We start from the raw sequence: 16,193 nt of genomic DNA on the forward strand, positions 1-16,193 counted from the left end.
CTCTCTTGAATCCTTCTGGTCTTCACGTCTTCTCTGCTCAGAAGGAAAAACCATCAGATCCCTTCTAGCAGGAGGCTGCCGCCAACTTCAGGAGAACAGCCCTGACGGTCTGGTCCAACAGGTTTCCCCGCTTTATTTTCTCTTGCTTCCGCAGTGCCGAGAGGGGAGGACTGGAATACCTGAGATACTTCCCGCTCCCAGCCTTCCTGGGTTCCAAGCACTCTGACCACCAGGCTCCTGGCGGATGCAGCACTCGAGTTTCCTGGGATGTTTGGCCCTCGTATCCTCCATACCACTTCCACTGGCACCTGTCTTCCCTCCCCACCCAGCAAGTGTCAGCATTCCTGGAGGGGCTGGAGTTGGCCTGGACGTCCAACCTTGACGGGAATGCAGCAGTGGGAAACAGTCTGGGCACTGCCCTGGTGGACAGTGTGTTGTTGTTCAAGTTCCAAGGATAGGTGCTCTGAGAGAGAAAGCCAGAAGGGTTTAGCTCAGCAGGTCACCCAGGCCAGTCTCCTGCCTCCAACAGTGGCACAAAGGGCTATTTTGTGAGAAAACATTGTTGCACTCTACCATGTCAGCCTCCAGTGTTGAGGGTTACCTCACACGCGATTCTGGTTTTCCTTAACAGTACATTATTTATCAGGCCTTGTCTCCAACTTCTCTCATTCTTTGGGTCTCAATCATCTGTCACAGTCTTTTTGTATTAAAGCAAGAAAAGAGCATGAGCTAGGCTAAGAGTCAGGAGGCGTGGGTTCTTTCTATTACTCCGCCATAGCGGAATATTATGACCTTGGCCTTCTTGGGACCTTCATTTAAAACACTGGGGGCTGATTACAACCATGTTCTAAAACTCCATGACTTTTCTTTAAACTACTACTTAATAGTATAATAAGTAGAAAATAGCACTTAAAATAATATCGTATGACACTTTCCACCCACAATTGTCCCTACCTCTCACTTTGATTCAACCTTAAGGCGATACCACTGTTTCTAGGCGTGTAGGGTTACCCTACTGTGCGTTTTTGACTGAATTTCCTACATCATACTCCTCCTTTACTCTTTAGCTCTGCTAATTACAGATCTACTGTCTTTTCTCTTTATAAGTCCACCTTTATAAACTCGAAATGCTCTTGATTATTTTTGTTACCCATCTCCAGACAGACCTCAGCCCTGAAGGAAGTAGCATATAGTCAAGGCAGGGTAACGGTGTTTTCTGTTTACCCTACAGCCTGGTGGCTTTGTGACGGCCTCGGCACACCAAGTTTGTGTCTTTGGGGGGCTGAGATGCCTTTCCTGTATTACAAATAGGAGTTCAGAGCCCATCACCTTATAAGTACTTTTGAGAGTTTGCCCCCTGATATTTTCCTCTTTTCCACATGAATACATATCTCCCACTTTTTGCACAGTCATGAGCTTCGTAAGATCTTTTGGCTGTTTAATCCTCTTGGGTCTTGATCACCTGAAAGAAGAGTCTTCTACAGAATCAAAGGTCATACTATATATTTCCACCTCCAGGTCAGTTTTTTAAATATTGGGGAAAAAAAAAAAAACGAAACCCTCTCTTATTTATCCTGATCCCTGGGAGAGGGTTGCAGGGCTGGGGATGGAGAGTGAGGGCTGAGATGCAGATCCCACCTGAAGGATGGGAAAGCTTAGCATTTCATGTGTGTGTGTGTGAGAGATTCAAAGTTTTAATAGATTGTACTCCATTTATAGTGATTATAAAGTATTGGCTGCATTCTCTGTGCTGTACAATAAATTCTTGTAGCTTACTTATTTTATACAGAGTAGTTTGTGTCATTAGCATTTTGTTTTCATGTGAGTTTTGTTGTTGAGTTGCTAAGCTGTATTCTACTCTATGTGACCCATGGACTGTAGCCCACCAGGCTTCTTTGTCCGTGGGATTTCCCAGGCAAGAATACTGGAATGGGTTGCCATTCTCTCCTTCAGGAGATCTTCCTGACTCAGGGATCAAACACAAGTCTTCTGCCTCCCCTGCACTGGCAGGTGGATTCTTTACCCAGTGAGCCACCAAGGAAGCCGGAACTGTACAGGAGTTGGAAGCAAAGTGATGACTAGACCCATGGCTCTTCATTACTTTCCCCGCTCTGTTTAAGCATTTACTCATGGATTGAGTGGCTCCTCTAGGCCAAGGGCTCAGCTTGATGCCAAGAAACATGGTGAATAAAGCTCACCCAGCACTTGAGGGGTTTGCAGACTAGAAGGCCACCTGTGTGGGCAGTTTCAGGCCTGGTGAGGATGCCAGAAGTGGGCGCTGAGCGTGGGCGCTAAGGGGGGGCTTCTGAGAGCAAGAGACGTCTAAGCTGAAGGTCAGGCAGGCGGCGGGCAGGTGGAGGGTCATCCTGATTGAGAGAACGGTGGCTGCCCGGGGAACTGTGGGAGCTTGGGGCGTAGGGCAGGAGTGGGCAGCAGACGCTGATGGTGGTGCTCTGCTAAGATGTTTGGAGGCTCTCTTGAAGGGCAGTGGGAAGTCATAGAAGGGTTTTTTTTTAAGTCAGGGAATACCATGATTGTATTATCTTAATTACTTTAGAAAAATCACTTGGAGTTTTCTGAGGCTGAGGCCCAGAGACGTTAGTTAGAAACTGTTGGAATAAACCCAAGCAGGAGACCACAGCTTGAACTAAGATGGTGGTCTTCCAAAAGAGGGAAGGAGGTAGACCAGAGACAAAGATGGAAGAGGTGGAGACCACGGGACTCGATGATTTGTCGATTGTTGGCATTTAGGGAGAGGGAGGAACCAAGGAGGAAATGGGTCTTTTTTGAGATCGTTGGGTTTGGGGTGCCAAAGCAGAGACTATAAGGAGACATCCATGCAGGACATCATGTACAAGACTTGGACTTTGGAGCCAGAGGGGCTAACTGGGTCAGCCTAGGTGACCTTACCTCCCTCCTTTGTAAAATGAAGTAGCAACCACTCCAAGGAGCAGAGAATTCTAAGGAGGTAAACCCATGGACAGAGGAGCCTGGAGGGCTATAGTCAGACATTACTGAGCCACTTTCACATGCTACATACAAAGCATTTATGGTGCCTAGCATATGTAAACGCCCAGTAAATATTAGTTTCTGCCCCCTCCCCTCACCTACCATCCACAGACACTTTCAGCTGAACAGCATGCCTTCTCACTCTGATGGAAGAAGCCCCATGCTGCCCTTCCCTTTATTCTCTCACTAACAAATGGATGGGTCCTTTTCTTTTTTTTTTAATTTCTTAGACAACAGAGAGTAAAGGAGAGACCAGAGGAAGGGGAAGGGATCTGACTAAATGTGGAAACTTTCCTAAGCGAAAGTTTTACCTAAAAAGAGCTCTTTCAAGTGTTTCACATGGACTCTTTCTCAGCTACAAACATTAATGTATGACTGTGACAATCGTATGCCTTCGGTAGCACATTTAAGACTGAGAATACTTGAACTGCGCTGGAACAGAGTAAGACGGTGGTTTCCTTTCCTTCACAGGCTCTCTTGGCTCCACTTGTCTGGTCTGTCCTTGAATCTTCAGAATTCCAAGCAGTGATGTGGTCAGCATCTCAGTTTAGAAGAATGCAGGTCTTCTGCCTTGGGTCCTCTTCCAATCTTTTCGCTTTGGGAGATACGCATGTACATTCTTTCTTATTGCTCTGTGTGGATTTAGATAGCATCTAACCCATACATTTAGGGCTCACAACCCGCCTTGGGCCACGTTTCTTAGATGTTGGGTAGATTCAGAAATATTTTAGAGTAGAACACTGGCGCTGGCTTCTACTCTGGTAGGCTTCTCCCTTCACCTCTGTGGCATTCTTCTGTTGCTCTAGCAGTTCTTCCTCTAATCTCATTTGTGTTCTTTTGCTCCATTTAAAAAAAAAAAAACTTTAAAGAAGATAAGAGGCTCACTTTTAACCAGCAAGGAATTTATAGCCATGTAAAGATATTCTTTGAGTCTTCTAATTATATTTAAGAAACATAGCTTTTGAAGACACCTTATTACCACATAATATTTAGGTCAGGATATATGTTCCTGAGCTTCCCTGGTGGCTCAGATGGTAAAGAATCTGCCTGCAATGAGGGAGACCCAGGTTCGATCCCTGGGTTGGGAAGATCCGCTGGAGGAGGAAATAGCTCCCCACTCCAGTATTCTTGCCTAGGAAATCACATGGACAGGGGAGCCTGTGGGGCTACAGTCTATGGGGTCACAAAGAGTCAGACATGACTGAGCGATTAACAGTTCACATACGTTTCTACCTGCAAAAAGTTTACATTTCTTTAGGTAAGGTAAGAAAACACGAGAGGAAAAAAGATTCAAGAGACTAATATTACACTTTTTTAAAAAGATGGGCAGGAAACCATAGAGATGGCCTCACAAAAATCCATTCTCCTGCTTGGGATGAAATTATTGATTTTCGTAGTTACTATTTTTCGCTCAAGTGTTGAAATAAGTGCCTTTTGATTCCTGGGCTTGAGAAAAACTTGTTCCCCACAGCACTTGGCAAGTATAAATCCCAGGAACTAGGTGCTTTAAGCACCGTGTTTGTGAAGCAGGAACCATTGTTGAGAGAGAGCAGGGTGGGAGGAGTGGGGGGCGGAGGGAGGAGAGGGAGGGAGGGGGAGCAGAGCCTGGTGCTAGGAGCCCTAGCAGTGTGGGAGGGACCAAAAGCCGGAGGCGGGGGGCTGGGGGTGGGGGTGGGGGTGGGGGATGGGGGGGGTGTCTGTCCTTGCTGGGGCCTTGCAGGTCCGGTCCACCTTGCTCCATTTCTGTTCTACCACTGCTGGGTCCACACAGGGCACCCTCATCCCCCACACTGCTCCCAGGAACTCTGGAGTCATTTCATGCAAATGTAACCTGGTTTTACCCAAATCTGAAACCTGGATTGAATTTGTTGAACTATTTGGTTGCACACATTTTGGTGCCAAAATGAATTTGCTACACAGGAAGGACTTATTTTGGGGGAGCTTTATTTTGTGATAACTGGCAATATGCAGGAAAAACAAAAACAAAAAACTGCATTAACCTCAAAATTTGCTGCATGCATACAATCCATCGGGCTCCCCCAGTGGCTCAGTGGTGAAAAATCCGAGTGACAGTGCAGGAGACACAGGTTCAATCCCTAGGTTAGGAAGATCCTCTGAAGGAGGAAATGGCAACTGGCTCCAGTAATCTTGCCTGGGAAATCCCATGGATAGAGTAGACTGGCGGGCTACCATCTGTAGTGTCACAAAGAGTTGGACACAACTGAGCACACACACACACATATACAGTCAGTTAGTATTAGCTATTGGTGGTATCGTTTTGACTTTAAGGACTTTTAATAAGATCTGGGAATTAAAAAAAAGAAATATATTTGCAAGCTTCTGAACTATAACACCTCCTCCCACAATAAAAACCAAACCAAAAAATCTGTTAAAACACTAATTCATAAAAACCGTTGCTCCAAACCATCAGAATAGGGACCATCCTGAATAGAACTTAACCACATAAAGCTGCCAGTATCCACAGATTTTGACCAACCAAGATGACAACACAGCACTAGGCTTTGCCCCACATACCTTGAGCCAGCATGAGTAAGTGAAGTCACTCAGTCGAGTCTGACTCTTTGCGACCCCATGGACTGTAGCCTAACCAGGTTCCTAGTCCATGGGATTTTCCAGGCAAGGATACTGGAGTGGGTTGCCATTTCCTTCTCCAGGAGATCTTCCCCACCCAGTGATTGAACCCAGGTCTTCTGCATTGTAGGCAGACGCTTTACTGTCTAAGCCACCAGGGAAGATCTGAGCCAGCATACTAGAGTGTAATTTATTCTGCAAAGGGAAGGAAATTGTAGGCATGGTTTATTAAAATTGAGTATCAGCACTGTGATAGGTGTGGACCGAAAACTGAACCTCACCTGACATTCAGCTGTCATTTACTAAATACCTGTGATGGGCAAAGAGTGCTGAGAAACAAAGATAGGTAAGGCAACATAATGTATAATGTATTTATATAGGTTATCAACTATGTAGTAATCTACAGTCATTCTATTTATAACACTGTAAAAGCCATTAGAAAGGTACAACCAAAAGTGACAGAGTTCACAAATGAAAAAGCTCAAGTTGAGAACTGTAAACAGTTGGGGAAGTTTTAAAGGACAGGTTGGGTTTAGTGGAGGTTGGGGGAAGGACACTCCAAAGCAAAAGAAACACCGTGACCAGAAGCTGGAAGTTAGGAGAGTACAAGGTCCAATTTGACTGGAAATTAGGAGAGCCGTGGGAGAGACAGAAGGGGACAAGTTTTGCCTGCTTCCGGAAGGCCTTGAAGGCCCAGTGAGGATTTGGCAGTTAATTGGGAAGAAAATGTAATTAAATGGAAAGTTTTTAAGCAGTGGAGTTTTATGCGTTAGGAAAATATTAAAAATACCAGTTTTTGAAATAATCTAAAATAAACAGCCAACATCTGGTGCTCATTTATAGAATTCTAAGAAATTTGCATACTAGGCTCAGCTCTTTATGTATATGAGCTAATTTAAACTCACAACTTCCCTTTCAAAGGGGCATTATCATTTTACCAAAGCAACTGAAGCTCAGAGAGGTTAATTCACTGTGCCCAAAGTAACACAGCTGGTTAGTGCCAAGGCCAGGATTTTAACCTTTGGACTGTCTGGTTCCAAAGCCTCCATGCTTATCCACAAAATAATAAAGGCCAGAACTACAGCTGGGGGCAATAGAAATGAAAAAAAAAAAAAAATTGGGATGGGAGATGATTTAAAAGTACAGTGACATGAATGTTACAGAATTTGATGTGAGAGAAGCAGAAGGGAGGAATGAGACTCTTAGAATTGGAGCTGGTGTAGGAAGTTGGCAAATAGAGAAATGAGAATGGAGTGTGGCTCTGGGAGCAGACCTATCGGCTTGAGACATTGGGACCCAGCGTGATCCTGGACAGAACCAAAGGCTGAAAGGGAAACTTGGGGTCATTTACATAGAAATGGAGGTTAAAACTCCACGTGGAGTTGGTCCCTGGGGTCTGTAAGAGAGCAGAGAAGCAAAGAGAAGATGACTCGGGACTGAATTATGGGAAACAAACAAATAGTCATTAAAGAAGACACATCGGTGGTGAGGCAAAAGTTTTTCCATGTAAACACTGATAGTTTTCCTTCTAGCAGATACCTGATTCTGATCTGTGTTAACAGGCTGGTCAGATTTAGATGACAGTGGAGACACCTTAACTTTTATTTATTTTTTTAGTTACAGTGTAATTGCTTTACAATGCTGGCGTGCAACAATGTGAGTCAGCTATATACATGCATACCTCCCCTCCCTCTAGCCTCCCTCCTACCCACCCCCTGCCAAGACAGCTTAACTTAGAGCTATGATGAATGTACATGATTTTTATATATTATAGATTGTATATTTGTCTTGGGGGAAGAATTTCTAGAGTAATGAGGCCTAACTCTTTTTAAATGATCTCAATCTTTGAGTCTTCTTTAGCACATTTCTTCTCTTAAGAAATTAGAGGTTTTTTGTTTCTAATTGTTTTGGGGAGTGAGGGGGTGTACTACGTGGCACGTGGAACTTCCCTGACCAGGAATTGAACCTGTGTCCCTTGCAGTGGAAGTATAACAGGGCAAAACTTTTGAAAGAATAACAGCCCAAGGACACAACTGCATCAACCAATTAGAATCAACCCTGCTTGGGACTTGAACCCAGCCAAAACCCTCTGGTACCTGGTTTCAGATCCTAATGAAGCTCAGATTCTTGATGTCTCATCCCAGAAAGAATTCACTGAGAGACAAAGTGATAGGTAAGATGTGGATTTGTTCAGATTCGGAGAGAAGCACACTCCACAGAGTCGGCCATCGCAGAGGGCAAGTGTGGCCCCAAAATATGGCCCAGTTAGTTTTGTATAGGTTCGGTAATTTCATATGCTAATGAGTGGGAGGATTATTCCAATCAGGTATTTTGGGGAAGGGATGGAGATTTTCAAGATTTGGGCTACCACCCACTCCTTGGTATTTTGACAGTGCCTTGGAACTGTCATGGGCTTCCCTGGTGGCTCAGAGGTTAAAGCGTCTGCCTGCAATGTGGGAGACCTGGGTTTGATCCCTGGGTCATGAAGATTCCCCTGGAGAAGGAAATGGCAAGCCACTCCAGTATTCTTGCCCAGAGAATCCCATGGACGGAGGAGCCTGGTGGGCTACAGTTTCACAGGGTCGCAAAGAGTCAGACACGACTGAGCGACTTCACTTTCACTTTCACTTGGAATTGTCATGGTGCCTCTGGGTGTGTCATTTCACCTGCTGATTGAGGATCAAGGCCTAGTCTTGTCTGCCATCTTGGTCCCATTTGATCTAATTGGTTTATGTGGTTTGTGCTGTGTCCTTGGGCTATGTTATTCTTTCAGAAGTTGTGCCCTGCCCCTTTCCCTCCTGTTACATAAGATTGTAGCCGAATAATAATCTGTCATGAGGATGGCCCACAGTTTACCAAGCCAAGCCACTCATTGTACACCTAGGTTGTTGACACATTATGGATAATTCTGCAGTTTTTCATGCTTTTTACTTGTTTCTGATTACTTTCTGAGTACTTTTTGGAAGCAAGATCATTGGTCAAATGCCATGAATGTTTCTCAGGCAGAGTTCTGTTTCAGAATGTGACTGTCAATTTGCTGGTAGTATGTATGTTAGAATATATTAAATCATGCTATCTCCTTCCTACTTGCTTATTTCTGTTCTTGGAAATCAAAAGGAAGCCTTAGAACAAGGATCAACAGCAACCTCTGGGGGAAAAAAGCACACAGGTTTTCTGTTGTTGATTTTTTTTTTGAACACCTTCATGAACAACAGGTATGGATTGGTGGTCACCTTCTATTTAGCCCCACAAGCCATTTTGGGTGCTGTTTGTTTGTTTTTCAACAAAAAAGCTGTCCTGTGGGGACGTAAAGCTATCTTCTGCTCGGAGAGAGACTCTGCCTGGCCTCTGACAAAGACAGATCCAAGGTGATGAACCCCATATTTATTGGCTCTGCTAGGATTTCTATCCTAGGCCTTGGGGATGTTCAAGCATCTTCTTTGCTTCTCCTGAAGGCCTGGAACGCCTGCTTTTGTCTTGATCTTCCAGGGAGAGCAAGGCACTCTTCCTTCTTATCTCCTATCTTTCTCAGCCCCACAGATTTGGCAGCAGCCTCCTTGGCTGTGCGGGGGTCTCTGGCTGCAGGTACCTGGATGCAGCAGCTGCCCTGGCGTTTCTCCCCTTCAGTCCCATCCCATCAGTAGGCAGCATCCACACTTGCCTCTTAGAGCTGTCGTTACCCTCGATAGAAGACGGACTTCTTGACTCCCACCTTTATTGCAGTGTTCTGCAAACTGTAGGGCCTATTTGTGGGTTGCAAAGGAAATTTAGGATTTTAAGGGAAAAGAAGTCAGATTCCATCACAACAGTAGGTATTGTTTCATGAAACCTTTTTCAAGATTTATATATGCAGAATGTATGGGCCCTATTCAAAAACCTTGAAAGTCAAGGCTATAAACTCACATCAAATCCCCATGAGGATATGGGGTATATTTAGGTGGGAAAATGTGATTGTCTTTAAATTTTTATTAGCTGGGCTAGTAACTGAAAGGCCATGAGGCTTAGTAGGGAAAACTTCAGCTTTGGAGTCAGAACTGGGTCAATATTGTTACTTTCTCACTAGCTGTGTGACCTTGGACAACTGAAGGGATCTCTCTAAGCCTCCTTAGAATTATTTGTACAATTATTTTCATCCTGTGCGGATGAAATGAAATCATCTCTGTATAGCCCTGCACACAGGAGAGATACAGCATATAAAGCTCAATTTCTAGTCTTTTGTCTGGGCTCTAGGACAGCCTCTGACAAATAGCCAGCCAGACTCTCTGTTTCTCATCAGGAGTACCTGCTGCTTGCGATAGCGTCAAACATGGTTCTGCTCCTCACCTGAGGGACCTCTCTGGCTCTGTTTCCCACTCTGTTCTGTGTGATGATAGTGTTTCTCAGGAGAAGAACCTCTGAAGAAAGAACATCGCAGAATCACAGGTTGTAGTCCTGAAATCCTAAGGACCCAGCTGAGGACTTGCCAACCCAGGTGTCCGCAGGGGCCAGCCAGGTGAGAAGGCAGGTCAGGTGCTTTGGAACCGTGGGGCTGCGGCAGACGACAGAACACCCACCTCCTTCAAGGGGGTCGACCACAGGATCATCAACCAGCCTACATGTGGAGCCAAGCTGATCAGATCTCAGATTGTTCAAAATCTGGATTTTTTTTTTAATATGAAAAACAATCCACCTTTTTAAACACACTGTGCTGACCAAATGGAGCATCTGCATGTCATAGAAGCCAGAGAGGCCTGCCAGTTTGCACAGTCTGACCCGATGCCTTTTGGCTTAGCTGACAGTACAGTCTTCCCAAGAGCTCAAGGAAAACCTCCCAAGGTACCACAGAAGAATGCTCTTTTAATTATTTTGTAGCAAAAATACACTTTAAGCACAGAATATATAATTCCACTAATAGAAGAAATTTCCACTGAATGAAGAGGAAGAGCAGGAAAGCACTGGACAGGATTGACCAGTGGGTAGTGATCCGTCGTCTCTTTCTGTGTTTGTTTCATAAAACATTAATTCTGTTTTTAAAAAACCGCTTTATTGAAAAAAGAAAAAAAAACCGCTTTATCGAGACAGAATTCACATACATACAGTTTTATGACTTTTGGTATCATCAGAGTCGCACAACCATTATTATAATAAACATTTTCATCTTCTCAAAAGAAAACCTATTAGCTGTCACTCCCCTTCCCCACAGGCCCCCACACCTGGTTACCCCTAATCTACTTCCTGTCTTTATAAATTTCCTATTCTAGACATTTTATATGAATGGAATTGTACAATAGGTGGGGTTTTATGCATGCGGTTTCTTTCACTTAGCATAATGTTTTCCAGGTTCATCCATGTTGTGACGTTTGTCAGTATTCAATCAATGAATAATATTCAATCATAAAGATATACTACATTGTATTTATCCTCTCATCAGTTGATTAACCTTTGGACTGCTTTTTGATTATTACAAATAATGCTGCTATGAACAATCCTGTGTGGGTTTTTATGTGGATGTTTTTGTTTCTCTTGGGTACATACCTAGGAGTGGAATTTCTGGGTCATATGGTAACTCTAGGTATATTATTGGGAGGAACTGTCAGACTGTTTTGCAAAGCAGCTGTACTGTTTGACATTCCACCAGCAGTATATGATGGTCCCAATTTCTCCACATTTTCACTCACACTTGCCATGTCTGTCTTTTTTATGATAAGCCATCCTACCTAGCAGGTGTGCTAAGACATTTGTTCTCAAGGTTTACGGCACTTCTAATAGGGCATGTGAATTTGGCATGTTGACATGGTTCTTGAGATCAAAACCTAAAGGAGTGATCTTTTCTGAATTTAGATCACTATTTTATAAAAACTTACTAATGAGTTTCCCCTCTTCAGGTGTACTATTCTTTGGCTAACCAGAAAAGAGGCACTTTATCTTTAAAAAGGTGTAATTTTTCTTCCTTATTCACCAGTGAAATATTCCAATTCTAGAGATATTGTTGGTATAAATTTGTGTCCAGGACTTCCCCGTCAGTCCAGTGGTTAGGATTCCATTGCTTTCATTGCCGAGGGCCTGGGTTCAATCCTGGTTGGGGAACTAGGATCCTGCAAACTGCCCAGCATGCCCCCCAACACACAAAAATTTGCTTACATACCGTTTTGTTTTGTTATTGTTGGTTTTTTCTCTTTTTTTGCATAGCCACCTATCTGCCCACAGCTGAGACCACTAATATCCCCACCTGCAAGCCACATTGGAACAGAAGACTCGGGCCGAGGCAGAAGTACTAAGCAGCCAGTTTCCCTTCTGTGCTCACAGACAGATACAGTAACACCACTCCTCTGCCTTACTTGGGTCTTTCTTTTGGCCCATGTGTTTAATCCTATAACATCTTCACGAGTGAGATAAGGTATCACAGCCCCTAAGCAAGAGTTGGGGAAACAAGCACACACCCTAATGGCTACCAGAGGCCACACGTGGTGGGACTCAGTGTCCTAGTTCACAACCTGTACTGTTTTCTCTTCCTGAATTCCTCCTCTGTATTGTCAGCATCCAGAAAAAAAGGTTTTAAGTGTATAGGATCCTTAGTATGGTTGACCTCCTCAGACATTTTGGTTTACTGTTTCTCCTCCTTTTCAGAAACTGGCCCTTTTTGAGAAGGACAGACAACAAGAGAATTCATATAGCTTGACTTTAGGATTCATTGTATGGGGAGGAATCAATATCCTGCAGCCAAACACCCAGGGCCCCGTCTGCTTTTTGTATTTTTATTATTTTTTTTTAACATTAGAGTTAAGTTTCAAATGCCCATTGGAAGCAACCTTTGGGCAGACATTCTTGCAGTTTTCTGTGATAAATTCTTATTTGGCTTGCCATAGTTCACTGTATCCAACTAGGAATAACCTTGGCCTAGTTGGGAGCTGGTAAATAGTACAAATATATGTGTCTGTCTATATTTGCAATTCCCTCCAGCCCCCAACTCCATCTTCCTCTTTTTAAGTTATAAGAACGAGGTGCCATTGACATCTATCCTCAATATTAGTATTCTAACATGTGCTTATTACTGATTATTCTATTTTCCTGCCTTCTGATTTAGAAATACCCCAATGTTTATCTCCAAAGATGGAAGAGGAAGATTAAAACAATAATTTGCAGTAAGTACTCTTTCAGCTATTAATTCATTTCTTCAGTAGACGTTATTTAGTGCCTGCTATATGTCAGGCACCCTGCTAGGTGCTTGGGATGCAAAAATAAAATTCCTGCCTATAAGGGGTGCTGTGCAGTGGGACAAACAGACACATAACTGAATAATTACAATTGTGAGCATAGTAGTTAATGTACAGAATATTATGGGATCCCAGAAGACAGGCACTTCACCTATCTTAGAGGCTGGCTCCAGGAAGGGCATAAATTACGTTAATGAAGATATGAAATTCAGTTGCCTAAAATGGGCATGGAGAGAGTGATCAAGCTTTTTAAATTAGGTAACTCTGTAAGTTAGGATAAAACCCTCAATAACCCTAAAGTAAAATATATGCCAGTTTGTAACTGATGATTCACATTGAAGGAGAGGGTCTAATATCATAAATAAGTGAATATTAAATTTGCAGGGCTAAGCTGGAAGTTGTAGGGTTTACTTGAAAGTTTTTCTCCATTTTATGTTCCTCCCTTTGTATCACAGAAAGCAAATATGAGAAATGTGCCTGTAAGTGGAGGTCTTAATATCCTTCCTTGTGACATGGCCCCTGCTAAACTTGGGAGTAAATGAAGCAACCATCACTAGACTGAATGAGGAATAGTACTGTTTGAGGATAGAATTTTTTTAAAAAGCTTAATTTGCAACCATTGCCTTCATATAAAATTAAAATATGAAGAAAAGCTCAAGGCTAATTGCACTTGAGTTTTTCTAAGTCATGAGTTTAAAGAGGTCAGCATAATCTTAAATCTTCAAAAAATAAGTTTGATCTTTACAACCACTTAGTGATAACTTCCATTTTATAGCTGAAAGATTTGAAGCACAAAGAAGTTTAAAAAAAAAAAAAAAAACTTGTCTAAGATTATAGAGCTAGTAAGTAGCAGAGCAAGGATCTGAATCCAGGTCTATTGATATTTAAATCCAGTGCCTGTTACTTACCATAGTATCCTGCTGAAATAGAAACCTGTGTTGGGCCCATTGTTCTCTTGTTCTATGACCATAAACTGACCCTGGAAGGAGTAAGCTATTAGAAATAACTGGTAAAAGTATCTAAAAAAGTGGTTGATCCAGAGCAAACCCAACATTGCTCCTGGAAAATATTGATAGTACAATCTTCAAGTAATAGTCAAATTTTGATATCATGGATGTCATTTAAAGTGTAATCATTCTCATGAATATTTTGTAATACAGTCATTGAGAAGATAAAACAGAATTAAAATAACCTAGATTTAAATAAACCATAAAATTAGATTAATAGAGGGAAGTAAAGAAGAGCATATATGTATGAAAACAGTATAAAAGTTAACTTTAGATGTTTGCTTTTTTAAACACCAATAACTTTAAGCACATGTACTAGTTTATATATTTTTAGTATTATTTCTTTTCATGTTCATATAGCATGCATTGTCCACTCACCAAGACTATAAACTCTGATAGCAATTATGTATTTTTTTTTTAAAGGAGTAAGCATTAAAATCATAGTCAGGAGAGGTTATCTCTCTGTCTGTCCTCATGTAGCTTAATAAATTTGAGAAAGCATATTATGTTGTGGATGTTTACATGGAATATATGAAAAAAACTAACAAAAAGATTTAACTTTGGTCTGTTAAATTTGGAGGAATTGGCTGGTGGGTTTAGAAGTGTATAAATATACCACTAGAGAGTGAAAAAAAGGGAAGTCTGTTGTAACTGAATAGGGGTGTGGTCTGCTCAGGCTACAGAGCAATAGATAATAGTTTCATAAAGGGCCGCTATAACGGTATGGTCTCCAGAACTGGCTATTAGAGCCCACACATTTTCCTCACAGACATAATATGTTTGTCTGTTAAAACCAGCCAACTTGGTGGGTTAAGGAAGCCACAGCCTATAGATTTGGGCATGGGCACTCTCTGCCTCCATCTAATCCTCCGGGTAACAATATACCTACAACTCCTGTAACCCTAGAGCAGTTACATGGATGCACTAAGTGGTGCGATGGGAAGGAGATAGCATCACAAGGATTCGTTTGATTATCACAGTAATCCACACCAAGTCAAATAAAACAGCCCAACAGTTTAAAATGTGGTCTCTAATGAATTTGCTAATTCTAGCAGGCCCTCCCAAACATTTCCTGCTAGAGTACCCCGTATCGAAATGAAGTGGCTGTACTTTAATTTCATGGAAGAATCGTTTGATTTCCAGGAAGTTAAGACAGGGCTTTGTATTTAAATAAAAAGTTCCAGACAAGCTGTGAAACTCGAGCAAACCAAGAAAAAGGATGAAACTAAATGCCTGTTGGGTGACTCAAGGCTTCAGCTGCTCTGCAAACCTGACGGTGCGGGCTTAATAGCCCAGAAAAGGGATGTTTTAAAAGCGGCTGACTGGATCGTTGTCACTTTCTTATAGGAAAAGCCCTGCCTTTCCAGAGATCTAAAGTGTAATGCAACCGTATGTGGTTGAGAAGTTCGAATCTTGGCTGCTTTCGCCCCTCTGCACAAGCAGAAACCCCGGTTTTCGGGGACCGTGATCTCATCGTGTCGCTCTCACTTTTGAAGGTCTGTTAAAAGTCTGGGGCCTCTTATCTCAACGGCTGTGGAAGTGAGTTTGGGGTGAGAAGGGGGGGAAGGTCTGTGGGTGTCTCTTTTGCCTGAGGAGTTGGAGACACTTGTGGAAAAGTCAGGCCCTTTTCGCTCCGGCGGCCGCTCGGGTGTGGGGCTGGCTTGGGTTAGACACATGCACACATACACCATAGAGCTCTGCTTTCCCGTAGCAGCTGCTGCCTCTGCCTCTGCCTCTCCCGCCTCAGCCTCTCTGCCCGGCACACACACACATTCAGATTTGCGCGCTGTTTCAATCCTTGATGACGTGTCCCCGGAGACAGCCAATAGCAGGCGGGCTCTGGTCAGGACAATGGGAGGTATCGGGCCAATGAGCGAGCCCCGTGAGTTGGCGGTAGCCAATAGGCGCGGCGCTGGCTGGAGAGTAATGTTACAGAGCGGAGAGAGTGAGGAGGCTGCGTCTGGCTCCCGCTCTCACAGCCATTGCAGTACATTGAGCTCCATAGAGACAGCGCCGGGGCAAGTGAGAGCCGGACGGGCACTGGGCGACTCTGTGCCTCGCGGAGGGTGAGTCCGGGGCAGCGCCGCGGCGGGGAGAGCGCCTCCGGCAGCTCCTCAGCCCGCGCGGCAGCCGGATCCCCGCGGCCGGGAGCCGGCGGGTCAGGATCCACACAAAGGCAAATGAGGGGGGACCGTGGGGGGAAACTGCGCACGGAGCGAGCCTCCCCTCGGGCGCCGGGAGCCCTGCCCCGCGCCGGAGCCCCGGCCCCCGGGGCCGCCTGAGGCGCCGCGAGCCCGGAGCCCCGCGAGTTTCCACCCTCGGCGGCGTCCGCGCTGACTAGCGCAAAAAAAAAAAAAAATTTTTTTTTTTCTCCATTAAAAAAAATTTTTTT

At 43.8% G+C, this 16,193-nt stretch overlaps 2 protein-coding genes across 3 annotated transcripts in view; both read left to right on the forward strand.

Moving 5' to 3' along the window:
- The first annotated feature begins 12,664 nt into the window (after positions 1-12,664).
- HMGB1 (high mobility group box 1) overlaps positions 12,665-16,193 on the forward strand; it is a 13,638-nt gene continuing 10,109 nt past the window's right edge. The window contains exons 1-2 of one of the 2 annotated variants that reach the window (XM_040267147.1): positions 12,665-12,722; positions 15,149-15,297. The gene's annotated coding sequence lies outside the window, so the exon portion shown is untranslated. Of the gene's footprint in view, positions 12,723-15,148; positions 15,298-15,692; positions 15,868-16,193 lie in introns of those variants that run through there. The other variant, XM_040267146.1, reaches the window with a different exon arrangement.
- Positions 15,671-16,193, forward strand: part of LOC120882905 (olfactory receptor 2A12-like) — a 6,411-nt gene continuing 5,888 nt past the window's right edge. Inside the window, exons 1-2 of the mRNA XM_040266721.1 lie at positions 15,671-15,823; positions 15,867-16,109. Of these exons, the coding sequence (XP_040122655.1) occupies positions 15,671-15,823; positions 15,867-16,109 (396 nt within the window). The remainder of the gene's footprint in view (positions 15,824-15,866; positions 16,110-16,193) is intronic.

The sequence above is a fragment of the Oryx dammah genome, unplaced genomic scaffold (genome assembly GCF_014754425.2).
Source record: "Oryx dammah isolate SB20612 unplaced genomic scaffold, SCBI_Odam_1.1 HiC_scaffold_24, whole genome shotgun sequence".
Lineage (NCBI taxonomy): Eukaryota > Metazoa > Chordata > Mammalia > Artiodactyla > Bovidae > Oryx > Oryx dammah.